The sequence below is a fragment of the Ambystoma mexicanum genome, chromosome 10 (genome assembly GCF_040938575.1).
Source record: "Ambystoma mexicanum isolate Mex_15411 chromosome 10, UKY_AmexF1_1, whole genome shotgun sequence".
NCBI lineage: Eukaryota > Metazoa > Chordata > Amphibia > Caudata > Ambystomatidae > Ambystoma > Ambystoma mexicanum.
In genome coordinates, this window is record NC_090932.1 from 418,838,196 (window position 1) to 418,851,020 (window position 12,825).

Consider the following 12,825-nt stretch of genomic DNA (forward strand, 5'->3'; position numbering starts at 1 on the left):
ACGTTCGTGCATATTGTGCAAGCGTGACAATCTAGGCTGGTCCAGAGTGTGGCACGACCCATGATTTGTTGCTGAGTTGGGGCAGGCCCTCAGCATGGCTCGCAGGGGGGCCCCCACATTTTGTGTTATACCACTGAGGCAGTGGGGACATTTTAATCAGCCAAGCCGGTCAGAACTGTGGTATTCCGAGAAATTAGAGGCTTATAGTGCCATCATTCCTTGGAAATCCTCATTTCTGTTTGGCTGAGCTCATCAGAATGTTCTCTCAAGGGTGTTAAAAGATGAATCAATCAAGAAGGGTGATTTTTTTTAATCTAAGTGCCTTTTAATCAATTCTATTTTTCATTTGCTTGTCTTTCTTTTTGTATTTAATTAATATTTTGCTATTTTAAATGGTATCACTTTTATGAATGTCTATTTATATGTTATAATTTTAATATTGTAATTGTATGCTTTCATGGTCTATGCCCTAAATAAAGGTTTGGTAGACTACTGTTTTTAAGCAAAGGGGAAGGATTCACGAGTATTGGTTTCTTTTCCCAATGTGTGCTGTGAATGTATGGGCATGCATTTAGGGGCTATGTAATTAATTTATTTATTGATTGTAGTACACTAAAACAACACAGGGGCCCACATGCGGTTGATATTCAATATCTGATATAACCTGTAGTGGAGATGAGGCTTTTCTCGTGAATGGTGTAAAGTATGCCTGGAGACCCCATCCATTGTATTCCGGTTGCCCCATTAAGCTGTGTGAACTAAAATGGCTTTAGATTGTTATCCTTGCTTATCTTGGTTTAGTTTTAGGAGCTGTGGGTTATAATGTACTAGTCATGTGTGTTCTACTAAACACGTTTGCTTCTCTCAAGCAAAACTGTCCATGCATATTGGAGATAATACAGTAGCCAGTGCTACTATACAGGCTTGACTTCATGTATTAGGAATGCTAATCTTGCACAGGTGATGCCTCATGTATGCTGGGGGATTACATTGCACACTATGGAAATAACCCAAGAACATACTGGTAGATGAGCCCAGCAAACTTCGCAGCGCAACACAGTCGGAGAAAATATCCTGTCATACTCGTTGAACATGAATCCTAAGTGAGGAAGGACACATATAAGGACATGACCCGTGCACACTGGGCAGATATACTCCTGGCAGAATTAAACACATGATAACAGCAGACTGGGTTGATGAGCCATGACTGCTGCCAATTGGGGTAAGGGATTCAGTCACTGTGGTTGGAGGGTAGAGGCATAACGATGGGCAATCCCTGGCTCAACTAAATGAATGAACTAGAATAATCTACAGATGCAAACGTAGTATGAACAGACTGGAAAGCAAGCTGAAACAGAAGTCTTGTATTAAAGGAAGAAGATTGATGCCAAAACTCTCTAAAAGGCAGCTGGAGACTTACCACAATGGAGGAAATAGACAAACACAATTTTTAATATGAGCTAAATTTAAATGTATAAAGGCAGCTCTACCATAGAGTAGAACACTGATTATTACTTGTTTCTATCTTTCACTGTCTTCAAACACAACCCTGTGTTGTGCCACAACCCTAGGACTTGGCAGTTTCACGGGTACCTCTTGCCTTCACCTCATCCATCAGTGAGAGCACTTGCCGCCTCAGGAGAGCCAGCCATAAGGCCCTCTTACACATGGTTGCCCTCTATAGCCAGACCTTCAGAAATGTAGCCTCTGTGCCTGATGTGAAGGAAGAGATCCTAACATACATCAGACTCCCATCACCTGGTGTCGGGACGGATTGGTAGACCCGCTCCACAGCGCCCCTACTTTTCCCTTTCCCTACACCCTCAGCCCCTCCAGTGATCTGAAACGTTTGTCTCTGCACGCAGCTTCATATTTAACTTTTCCCATTGTATACTATGCCACAATCATTAATAAGTGTGGATTGTTTCATTCACAACGTCCGGGATGGGAATAAAGAATATAAAATTCATCAGCTAAACCCAAGGTACGGTATAACTTTATCCATATCAATCTTTTCCTACCAATTTTTACATCTTCCTCATTGTCGTCATCCAGGTGCTCCGAAGCAGTGAGAAAGTCCTCCTCTATTGAGGACACTGAACAATTTGTATCATCTTCGGGTTTTAAGATGGTGGCATCCAGCTGCAGCTGTCTCTTCTGCACAGACTCTAGTCCAATCAGAAACTTGTTGATTTCAAAGATGATGCAGTTTGTGCTATTGTTTTTTGGGGGTTTTGCACACTGGACCAAGCATACATCTCCCAGCCATGGACACTGCAAAGGAAACAATGCAACTGTTCAACAGGAGATCTTAAAACACATATATCACAACAACTGAAAATGTACTCACACAAACCCCATTTTGCAAAGAAGAACTATGATTGTTTTATGTTAACTTACACAGACATTGCTAATTGAAAGGAATGGTATTGCAGACATACAGAGCAGGAACACAATCTATTGCACCAGAGATTTGCGACATATAGCTCCCACCCCGTTAACATGCAGCACCTACCAGTTCGACAATACTTTTTGTTTACTTTCATCTGCCATTTGCTAATACAAGTGAACATTCTGAGATGTGTTGATTCCAGACCTAAATGCGCATGTGTAAATGGATGTGGGTAGTGGAAGTTACTGAACTTTTACAATTTCCCAGCAGGGACATACTGGAAAGGGGTCGGGCATTAAGAAAAGCACATCCCTGATGATCAAATTGATGCGCTTTGATGGCTTGCCCGTGCCGCACAGGCCATGCAGGACATTGATCCTGATTCAGAGAGTACAATGAAGATGAACTGAATATAAGACTTAAGTCATAACCAGAATGTCCTTATTGAAATGACAAAGACTCCTGTTGTACAAATGTAAAAGTTGGTGAAGGACATGACCCGTTGATTTCATGTATACATGGAGCCACGAACTGCCACCTTCCCTTTCTAGCACAGCTCTTCTCAGGGTCAGTCCCCTTCCTTCCACAATGCTCAAGCCTTGCCACCCTCGGTCGACCAGATATGTGCCGCTTAGCTGCCAGGTACTCTGGTGCGCTACTCGTGACTGCTTTGTAGATGATACAGTCTTGAACAGCATCCTGGTTTTAGAGGAAGCCAATCTAGTTCATGTAGAATGAGGTGATTTGGTCAAACTTCTGCATACCTGCAAAAAGATGCCCTGCAGCATGGTATACTTATTTTAGAGGAGTGGAGTGAGCGGCTGCGAGCCCCGTCAGCAGGGTATATCCCCATCCATGTGTGAGAGTTGCAAGGACCACCACTGCAGCCCGAAAGACCTGCGGAAGTCCTGCGGCAGGTTGGAGAGTTTGATTTTATGAAGGGTGGACACTAAGAGGCAGGTTATTTGGGCCTTCTTGTGTATGTGTTTCATGGCTATTTGTTTCTGAAAGGTCAGCCTGCTGTCAATGGTGAAGTCTAAGGATTTTGCTGAATCCGAGAGTTGCAGATCACATTCTTGTAGGCGCATTTAATTTAGCTACTATTGGACAATTTGTTGTTTAGTAGGTGGAACGATCAGGATGAATTTGGTCTTGGAAAGGTTACATTTGAGGGAGCCATTCAACATCCAAGACAGGAGGATGACTAGGTAATCACAGAGGCAACTGATGCCCAGTCAGTTTTTTAATATTTCTTTTTGCTGGAATAATCTTTAGAGTGGTGTATGAGTGTGTGTTAAGATTGTTGTTGTTTTGCTCAGAACATTTCAGAAACATATCGGTCTTAATTAAAATGGGCATTTTCCATTTTCCTACTTTCGTTGTGAAGTGTTCTATGAGATAGCTTTGACGTAGTTTACTCTTCAATGTATAACTTTGAAGAGAATATTTATGTAACAGGATATTGTAGAAGAGGTGGAAGAAATGGAGAGTAGTATCTACTCCTGCATGTACACTGCATTATGTTTGGCAATAGACAGGCAATACCATGGGAGAAGTGATAGCCACTTAGATGCCGAATACCTCTGGGAGCATTTTAAGTTTTAATCATACAGGTCGTTTATAGTCATGAGTGTTTGATTGTTTGGCCAGTGACAAGTTAGACTGACTGCATGCTTGGGAAGAATTAAAAGTTGTGGATTCGAATAAGGAATGCTGTGCGCTCGTGATCACTTCTAGATTGTATGAGCAAATTAATACAAAAGCTAGCGGGCAGTGTAAGCTCCAAAACCCCCCAGCTCATCCACCACGGCTGGCAAAAGCTAGACTGTCCAGATTAAGGTGGTGGGTAGGGCTCACGCGCTCACATCAACATAATCCGTGACCAGGTATAGAAATACAATCTGTATGGAAACTTCCACTGCCCGCTAGCTTTTGTATTAATTTGCTCATACATTCTAGAAGTGATCACGAGCACACTAATGTGTGAGAAAAATTAAGAGTACCTCACCTTTCTGCCACGTAGTAGAATATAGGAAAATTTCACAGAGGGAACTTTATGCACGAAGGTGCCCATGGAGACAATCGGCTCAATGCAATTAATGTCGGGATCAAGAATGACCTCCTCTGGTTTTCACACAGAAAACTTTATTTTTGTTTGCTAGGGAATACTGTTCTTTCGTGTTGTGATTTGAGTTTGAACACTTTGTTACTCAAGTTGGGCAAAAGAAACACAATACTTTTTCTTACCTTTGAAGCCAATTTTGTTTGCTAGTAAAACATTTGAGAGGTTTTTTTAGAAACCTTCCTTTTTTATTGAGAAAAACTTAATTTTGCTTAGGGGAACCTCTTTTGTGGTTAGGAAAAAAGGCCAGGCTGCTGGGTGGGGAATCTAATGTTGTCATGTCTATGAGGGAGGAGAATTGTGCTCTGAATCCATTGGACGTGGATCTCAAGTCCTGCTACCAGGAATCGGAAGAGGGAGAGGCACAGTTGATGAGCATTCTTGGTGTAAAGGGCTGCTGGAAAGCCCAGCGTAATCGGAACAGACAGGCCAGAAATCCTGCACCCAAATAACAGAAATAGTTGAAGTAACTGGCAAAGCCCGCTTTATTAATAATCCACATAAAGCAGGGACATCAATAAGCAGACGAGTCTCAAGAGCTCTCAACAGTTTCAGTAGAGAACAACATATTATAACTGGAAAACACATCATAGCTGACATAATACCACAATTATAGCTGCAAAAACCTACGGGGTCAGGGGAATGCTTAGGCGAATTGTCTACATATACAATGTAAAGGGGTTAGACATTTCATTGGACATAACTATATGATGTCCCCACCTTGGCCATCCCTAAATAGACAAAAGGTAAGAAAAATAAATCATCTCAATAATGTGCAATTGGCTAACACAACAGTTACTGGGTGGCATCATGCCAAGAGTTTTAATTAGGTCATCATCACATGAGCAAAAATAGTGGTATGGGGTGCAAATCCCGGGAACTGCTTCTTCTGATTAAAGAAGACACCATCCCCGATTTCCTAGGCCATGAGCCAGGGCATCTAGCTATGTACTTGTCCTTGTTGGGCATCTTTTGTTCTGGGAATGTGTGGGGAGTAGAGGCAGGTGCATATCTCTGTCTAGACCTAATGAATAGACAGTGGGCCTCATTAGGAGGTGGGCGGTAAGGGGTTAACGGCGCCGGTAAAGGTGCCAAAGCCGTTAACCCCATCCCGCCCTATTACGAGGACCGCTCGTGGGACCCGCTTTGGACGTCTGGTTTTACCAGACGTCCTTAGCGGGTCTCGCGAGCGGCCCAGCATGCTAACAACAGGCCCATCATTAACAGGCCCGTTGTTAGCATGCTTCCCATTTAGCGGGGGCTCAAATGGGAATGGGGATGGTCTGGGCCCAGGCTCCCTGAATGGGGAAATACTGGGCCCTCCAAGGTCGGAATGGCCCGGTATTTCCTCATTCAGGGACCACAGAACCGGACCCGAGTTTGGAGGCAACTATGCCCTTATTAAGGGCGTGGCTACCTCCAAACTTGTAATACGGCCCAGTGTCTTCCAAATTCAGGTCTCGTGTGAGAAGATCTTGTTTTGAATTAGCTTACTTTGCTTTTACTGTGATTTTACCTCATATTAATATGAGCGTTGTTACCCTTTCTGTCCACTGGAGACTTAGTCGATCCATTCCTAGTGCAGTATTACATTTTTAATTAATTGGCACCTGACACTGTTTGATCTCTACTTAATCTGAAATAAATATGTCTTACACTTGGGAATTATTATCTTCTGTTCTCTTCTGAGCCATCCAGACCACCCTTATTTCACAGTACCCTTGGAAGGGTGGTGCACAGCCACTGCCTGTCCTACACTGATCTGTATTTTAGCTAATTCAGCAAGTTTGTTTGTTTTCTATATGTGTATGGCACACCAAACCCTTAGGTAACTCGGCGCAAAGGTACAAGTTTATTTTAAGGTTAAGTTACAGAATACAGAGTAAAAGTATAAGGGAAAACAAGACTCGGACTACAGTAGAGGACAAAGTGATACACACATAAGTGCTGAATACAAAGAGGCATCAGGAAGTCGTTATCAGCAAAGTAATAGCCATATTACATGATACCGTATTCAGTAGTGGAATGCATCAGCGGTCACTTGTCATTAGTTCTCAGCCACTTTAAGGTATTGCGTCCAAAGCTAAGGAAGGATTGTTCCACTCTTAGGGAGAGTGAGAGTGCATTCCAAGTCTGTGCAGCCTTGACAGGGAAACAACTTCCTCCAGATTGTTTTAACTTGAATCTGGGTATGATGAGGCAGAAGGAATTAGCAGTTCTGGTAGGGCGAGTAGTGGGTTTCATGACTATTCTCTCAACTAGATAGGGTGGTGCAGCATTGTTGAGGCATTTGAATGTGAGGGAAACTGTCTTGAGTAGGATTCTGTCATTGATGGGCAGCTAGTGATGTTGTCTCCTTAGCTCTGAGATACTCTCTATTTGGAATACTTAGTGCAGTTCTGAGTGCATTATTCTGTAAAATATAATTTTTATTCAGAATATACTTGCTTGCACCTATGTAAAGAGTTCCGTAGAAAAGGCTTTTTTAAGTTGCTCTAACAGGCAACTCGTTGAAATCCCTTAAATAATCTCATATAAAAGTTGTTGGTGATTGGCTATAGTCTTGTGGACATTCAATTGGTCCAGTGGATGTCGCAGGTCACTGGATTCGGACGGTAAAAAAGCCTAACCGTCAACGAATAACAGTAAAAAATGAGGTGACTCCAGGACTCAGCGCCATCAAGTTTAAATCTGGTTGATTTTAATGAACAGTCACAAAATTCTTTTTGAAGCCCATGTGCGATTACACGTGTTTCGGTTCATTTGAGCCTTTTTCAAATCTGGGCTATTCATTACACACATAAAAAAAACATAAGCAAAATAACATGTCATGAAAAAGAATTAAATTGTAAATTAGCATTAGTTCGGTCATTACACCAGCATGCCGCAATGTGCATATGCCATTTCAAATAAAGATCCATACGATATGTAGACAGAAAAACAAGGATGGGTGAAGGGGATTGCGAGGATGAGAGAACATATAATGTAACACATTTGATAATGACCATATGAGAGGGAGAAAGAAGGAAAAAAAACGAAAAAAAAACACAAACAACAAAACCTCATTAGTTTGATTATTGATAATGTATCACTAATTGACCATAGTCCAGCATGGTAAAACAAACAGTCTCCCACAGGTTTGCTTACCTGCGAATCAGAAGACCAATCCTTAAGACCACCCAGACTGTCCAATTTGTCCCAGTTGCACCTCCCTGCAGCCTCAATGCTTCTCATTCACTCTAATATGGATTCACTGTCCATTATATACAAGATGGCCACTCATTACTGTTGCATTTCTACGTTTAGCAAGCTATGTGTGTATATCATTCGTGTTGCATTGCAGCGCATGCATTGGTTATGTTATATTCTTCATGTCTATATGGTGCAATCAATATTCTTCATGCCCAAGCGCATTGTTCGTGTTTCTTCATGGTGAGTGCAAATAAGCTTCATGTCAATTGTTCGCATGTATGTCAGTTGCCAGTGAGTTCACTTGTTCTCGCCTTCTTGAGTTAATTCCTTATTGTATTTGTCTGGGATAAGGCTGATATGGTAGTCGTAAAGAAAAACGCCTTTCACCTGTGTGATATGGAGGTGGGGAAGGGCAGTTGCCATAAATGGTGTATTCAGCTGCCTCTCAACATTCCTCTCTCTGGTTGAGTCTTCAACCACATGCCCACTTCTGCCCCTCCACTGCATAAGGTACTTTGGGTAACCATATATTAGTCACTCCCACGGCCCCCAGATCACCTGCATTTGTATGTGTTCATCCACACTCCAGGTCATAAAGCAGCCCTCCCCATTTGGCTTGCAGAATACCCAGCATTCTATGTAATTGCGGGGTTCTGAGGGATAACAACAGTTTGAACCTGGAGGGATGATAGCACTTTCTCTTACGGAGATATGAGGTAGGTCACCGGTTTGTGTATATTTGTGTACTTTAGTATCTATGTTTATCACTATTTTCATCCCTACTGCCCTTTTGGTGGTCTTCTTACATTGGCTCATGGCTATTCTCACGGTGCAGCATCTCAGTAATACTACTAGTATAGTGATTAGTATTTTGAATGCATTAGCCAGCCAGGAGGGTACCTGGGAGAATAGATAAGAGAGCCAGTCATCATCTGGGATGCCTTCCACCTCCTCTGTCATTTTGGTATGTAATTCTGTTAACAGAGTTATGGCCTCTGTGAGGGTCCCATTTTCCTCATCACGGGTGGGTCCATACCTGCAGCAAGACGGGCAATTTCTGCTCAAAGGCCCCCCTCAATGGTCATTATCAGGTCAAGGACATCCCTATTCTGAAGGGTCATTAGTCCTATGGCCCTTAGCTCTTCTTTCATGGCATTAAATCCCTTCACTGTTGCATTTATTGTTTGCAACAACTCCCATCTCGTTTTTTGGAGCCATTGCACATTGGCAGCGATCTGCACTCCAGGGAGGAAAATAGCAGAGAAAATCACTGCTGTTTTGCTAATAATGTGTGTTCATCTGGTATATCTTCATAAGCATCCTTTGATTTGGTTGAGAAATAGTTTTCTCTTTTCTTATGCGTGAGAGCGAGGTACCTTCTTTTTCTCAAATGTGCATTCATTTTAGGGAAACTGCAATTTGTATATCTCTTTTCGGTATTACCTGAGTGAGGATGTTTATTAGCACTATGGAACCTAACCCACCCCAATTTGGGGGCAACTTCATGTATGCTCTGGATCCACAAGCTCAGTAGTGTTCCATCAATACTGCTGTTCCTGTCTTCATGCCTGGTACATCAAAGATGTGTTTACACCCAGGATTTTTACCCAGCGCTAATCGTACCATTATTTCGGAAGCATAGGGTGGCATTTCTCAGGGGTATTATCTGTACTGGTCCCCCCTTATGGTTGACCCATGTGAGCAACTTTGTAATTTTAGGCCACTGATTGAGATATTGGGCCTCATTATAAGTTTGCTGGTACAGTAACAACGGTACAGGTAAGCTTGCCGGTACCATTGTTAACGGAACAGCAAACTACAAGGTCTGCTCGCGGGTGCCTTTCTGCCCGCCAGGTCTGACCTGGTGGGCAGACTGACACCCACGAGCCGACCATGTCAGATTCTCCGGCACCATTCACAAATGGTGCCGTGCATCCGGCCTCCCCATTCCCATTTAGTCCAATAGGACTCAAAGGGAATGGGGAGTAATTTTTCCAGCGCCCGGGAATGGGAAATTACTGGGTCCGGAAGGGCCGTAATGACCCAGTAATTGCAGGTAAACCGCCGGTCTCCTAATGAGGCCCATTGTTTATTAGCATTTAGCACAACCTCTTCCCATTGTTCCAGCAGTGTTAGTGCCTTGCATACCACTCGTCCATCCCTCCAGCCCTCAAGTGTAAGTACGGTTCCTTTTATTTGTAATTGGTCTCATTCTTAACATCCAGGCATTTCCTTTCCTTTCTTATCATTACACTGACACATTTTATTTTCTTCTTTTGCCCTGCTCCATTTGCTCCAGATTGCCATATCTTATTACCTGGTGTATCGTTTCAGTTTTTATCATGGATTCCATTTCTTGTATTTAAGTATCTTCTTGCTGAGACTTTGCTTTGTTTACCCACACTAGTGAATCAGTCTGGCCCTGGAATTGCCCTCTGGTTAGACACAGTGCAAGGTGAATCAGGCAATGTGCTTTTTATGCGGGTACTTCTGTGTCTATAAAAACTATGGAAGCGCCCATAGAGTAGGGAAGGATGGAACACATCATGCAGCTGGCACCCCAAATTATCAGCCACTTGGGCAGAATCAGTGATATATGTGTTCATGTGTTGGAAGTCACCCATAGCATTTCTTTTTAGTCCTTTTATCTGCTTAGTAGCTGGAGAAATTTCTTGGGTTGTTAATTCGTCTGCCATGGTAATAGGGGTTACATTATTGTACACTGGTTAGGATACATTATAGAGAACCAACTCTCGTAGCCCCAAGAGAATAATAAAATAGAGGCTGGAAAATGTAAAAGAAATGTGGCTACAAGCATTATTGCTAATGTATCTGCATTTTGTAAATAACCACATGCTTTAGTTTGTCTACGAGGCAAAAGCAAATATCTAACAAAATGGAAAAGCCCCATCTTCTTCTTTCACTGAGTTTTTTAACGCTATTTCCAAAATGTTAGTGTCCCCAAGATTCACAATTATAGCTTAAAGAACTCTTTTGAGAATAAAGCACGTCTTAGCGTTTCTTAGAAGAGCAGCGAGAGTCACGTTTTTTATTCATAAAGCAGGATAAGTCGCTGCTATGCAAGAGAGCATTTAGTGTCTATATCTCTCTCCTTGTAAAAGAGCTAGCTTTTATTTTGTGCAGGTAAGATTCTAAGGAGGAATGTTCGCTCATTTATTTTCGTTTGCTGATTAGGATCGATCAGTTCATTATCTTTCTCAATCTGCTGGTTGCTATCTGCTTCTGGTAGCCAATCTCATCTGGACACTTGTCATTTCTTCTTCACCTTCAGATTCAGGGAGTTGCGGAAGGGAGGCCTCTCCATTGTAGGGTTTGAATTCACCAAGATGCAGCTATGCTCATCTACCTTTAATTTTGACTGCTGTCGGGGATACCTCTTTCACAAGGTGTGGTCCCTCAAAGTGTGGCTTGTTCCTGGTGACATTTTTGATTAGGATTAAATCTCCTGAGTACAGTGCTGGAGGCTTTAATAATGTTTCAGGATCAAAATGTTTGCTGTTTTCCTCATTCTTCTTTGACCTCCCTTGCCGGGCCCGAAGCTGTTGAGACATAAAAGCAACACTCAAGGTTATAGCAGTCAAGCAGTCAAGCAGCTGCAACAACTATTAGGGCAAGCACCACAAAAGCTGCCCACTCTCAGGACCACACCCTTTAGGTCCAAACTACACCTCTACATGCTCCATGATCTAAACCAATATACACAAGCCCTTTCTTTTCACAATTCAAATCACTTTTTCACCCTACCGCTGGCGCCAGCAATCACTAAACATATAGGTGCACCCCCAATATAATACAACACAACACGTCTGTCTTCCTGCCCCTGCAACGTATCTTTATCTCTCCGGGGGTTTGTGACACACTCTTTCGCTATCATCTCTTGTGTAATTGCCAAATCATCAATCTCCTAATATCTCATCACAAGGTTTAGTGTGTCACCTTCCATAACCTTGATATATCTTCTCATAAATCAATCCATTATCGTCTCACAATTCCTCAATATATAAACAGTTCCCTCCCCCTTTCTGTTTTGCTAAGTCAAGCTATACTTACATATGTGGATCAGCCGAGGCCTTCAGTATCGATCCTCCCTCAATTGGCCATTTTTCCTACAGGGGGGCTTTTTTGACCTTCTCATTTCATGCCTGATTCGCCGGTCTCCATAGGACACTCTGCAGTCCTCAGGCTTATGGTGGGGAATCTTGACAATCCAAGTGCACTGGCCAAAACCATCCTCTGCTACCATATGTAAAGGGCAGCTGGAAAGCCCCATCACAAGCAGAACAGAAATGCTGCACTCAAATAATGGAAATAGTCAAAGTAAATAACAAATCCCACTTTATTAGCAATCCACATTAAGAAAGCACAGCAAAAAGCACACAAATCTCAAGAGCTCTCAACGGTTTCAGTACAGAACAACTCCCTCCATCCTCCCCACCTTCCATTGATTGGGCAGCACAGCCCTTATATTCTGAGCCAGGGACCTAGTCCCCTCGACCCACGCAACCTCCTCATTTACATCCAGGCAGAGGTAAGGCTGCTCCGTTGTCGTTCTCCCCGGTATTTTCTTTAGAAACAAACTTTGTTTGCCAAGGCACTTTCGAGCGTTCTCTCTCCCTTTCCTTCCCATCTCATCTCCCACTTCCTGTTTCCCTGCTCCCTCCTCCCGTCACCTCGCCCACCACATGTTGATTGGGCAGCACGGACCCTTACATTCTGAGCCCGTGACCTAGTCCTCTCGAACCCACGTGACCTCCTCATTTACATCCAGGTGGAGGTAAGGCTGCTCCGTTGTCGTTCTCCCTGGCATTTTCTTTGGAAGAGACTGTTTTTACTTTGTTTGGTAAGGCACTTGCGAACGTTCTCTCTCCCTTCCCATCCCATCTCCCACTTCCTGTTTCCCTGCTCCCTCCATCTCTCCCACCACATGTTGATTGGGCAGCACAATCCTTCTGAGCCAGGGACCTAGTCCCCTCGACCCACGCAACCTCCTCATTTACATCCAGGCTAAGGGAAGGCTGCTCCATTGTCGTGTTCCCGGGCATTTTCTTTAGCAGAGACTGTTTTTACTTTGTTTGGCAAGGCGCTTTTGCATGTTCTC

The 12,825-nt window shown here is 43.1% G+C and overlaps 1 protein-coding gene across 1 annotated transcript in view; it reads right to left on the reverse strand.

The window, feature by feature from the left end:
- SPHKAP (SPHK1 interactor, AKAP domain containing) overlaps positions 1 to 12,825 on the reverse strand; it is a 1,600,508-nt gene that overhangs the window by 213,432 nt on the left and 1,374,251 nt on the right. Inside the window, exon 6 of the mRNA XM_069617984.1 lies at positions 2,022 to 2,274. Coding sequence (XP_069474085.1) covers positions 2,022 to 2,274 — 253 coding nt within the window. The remainder of the gene's footprint in view (positions 1 to 2,021; positions 2,275 to 12,825) is intronic.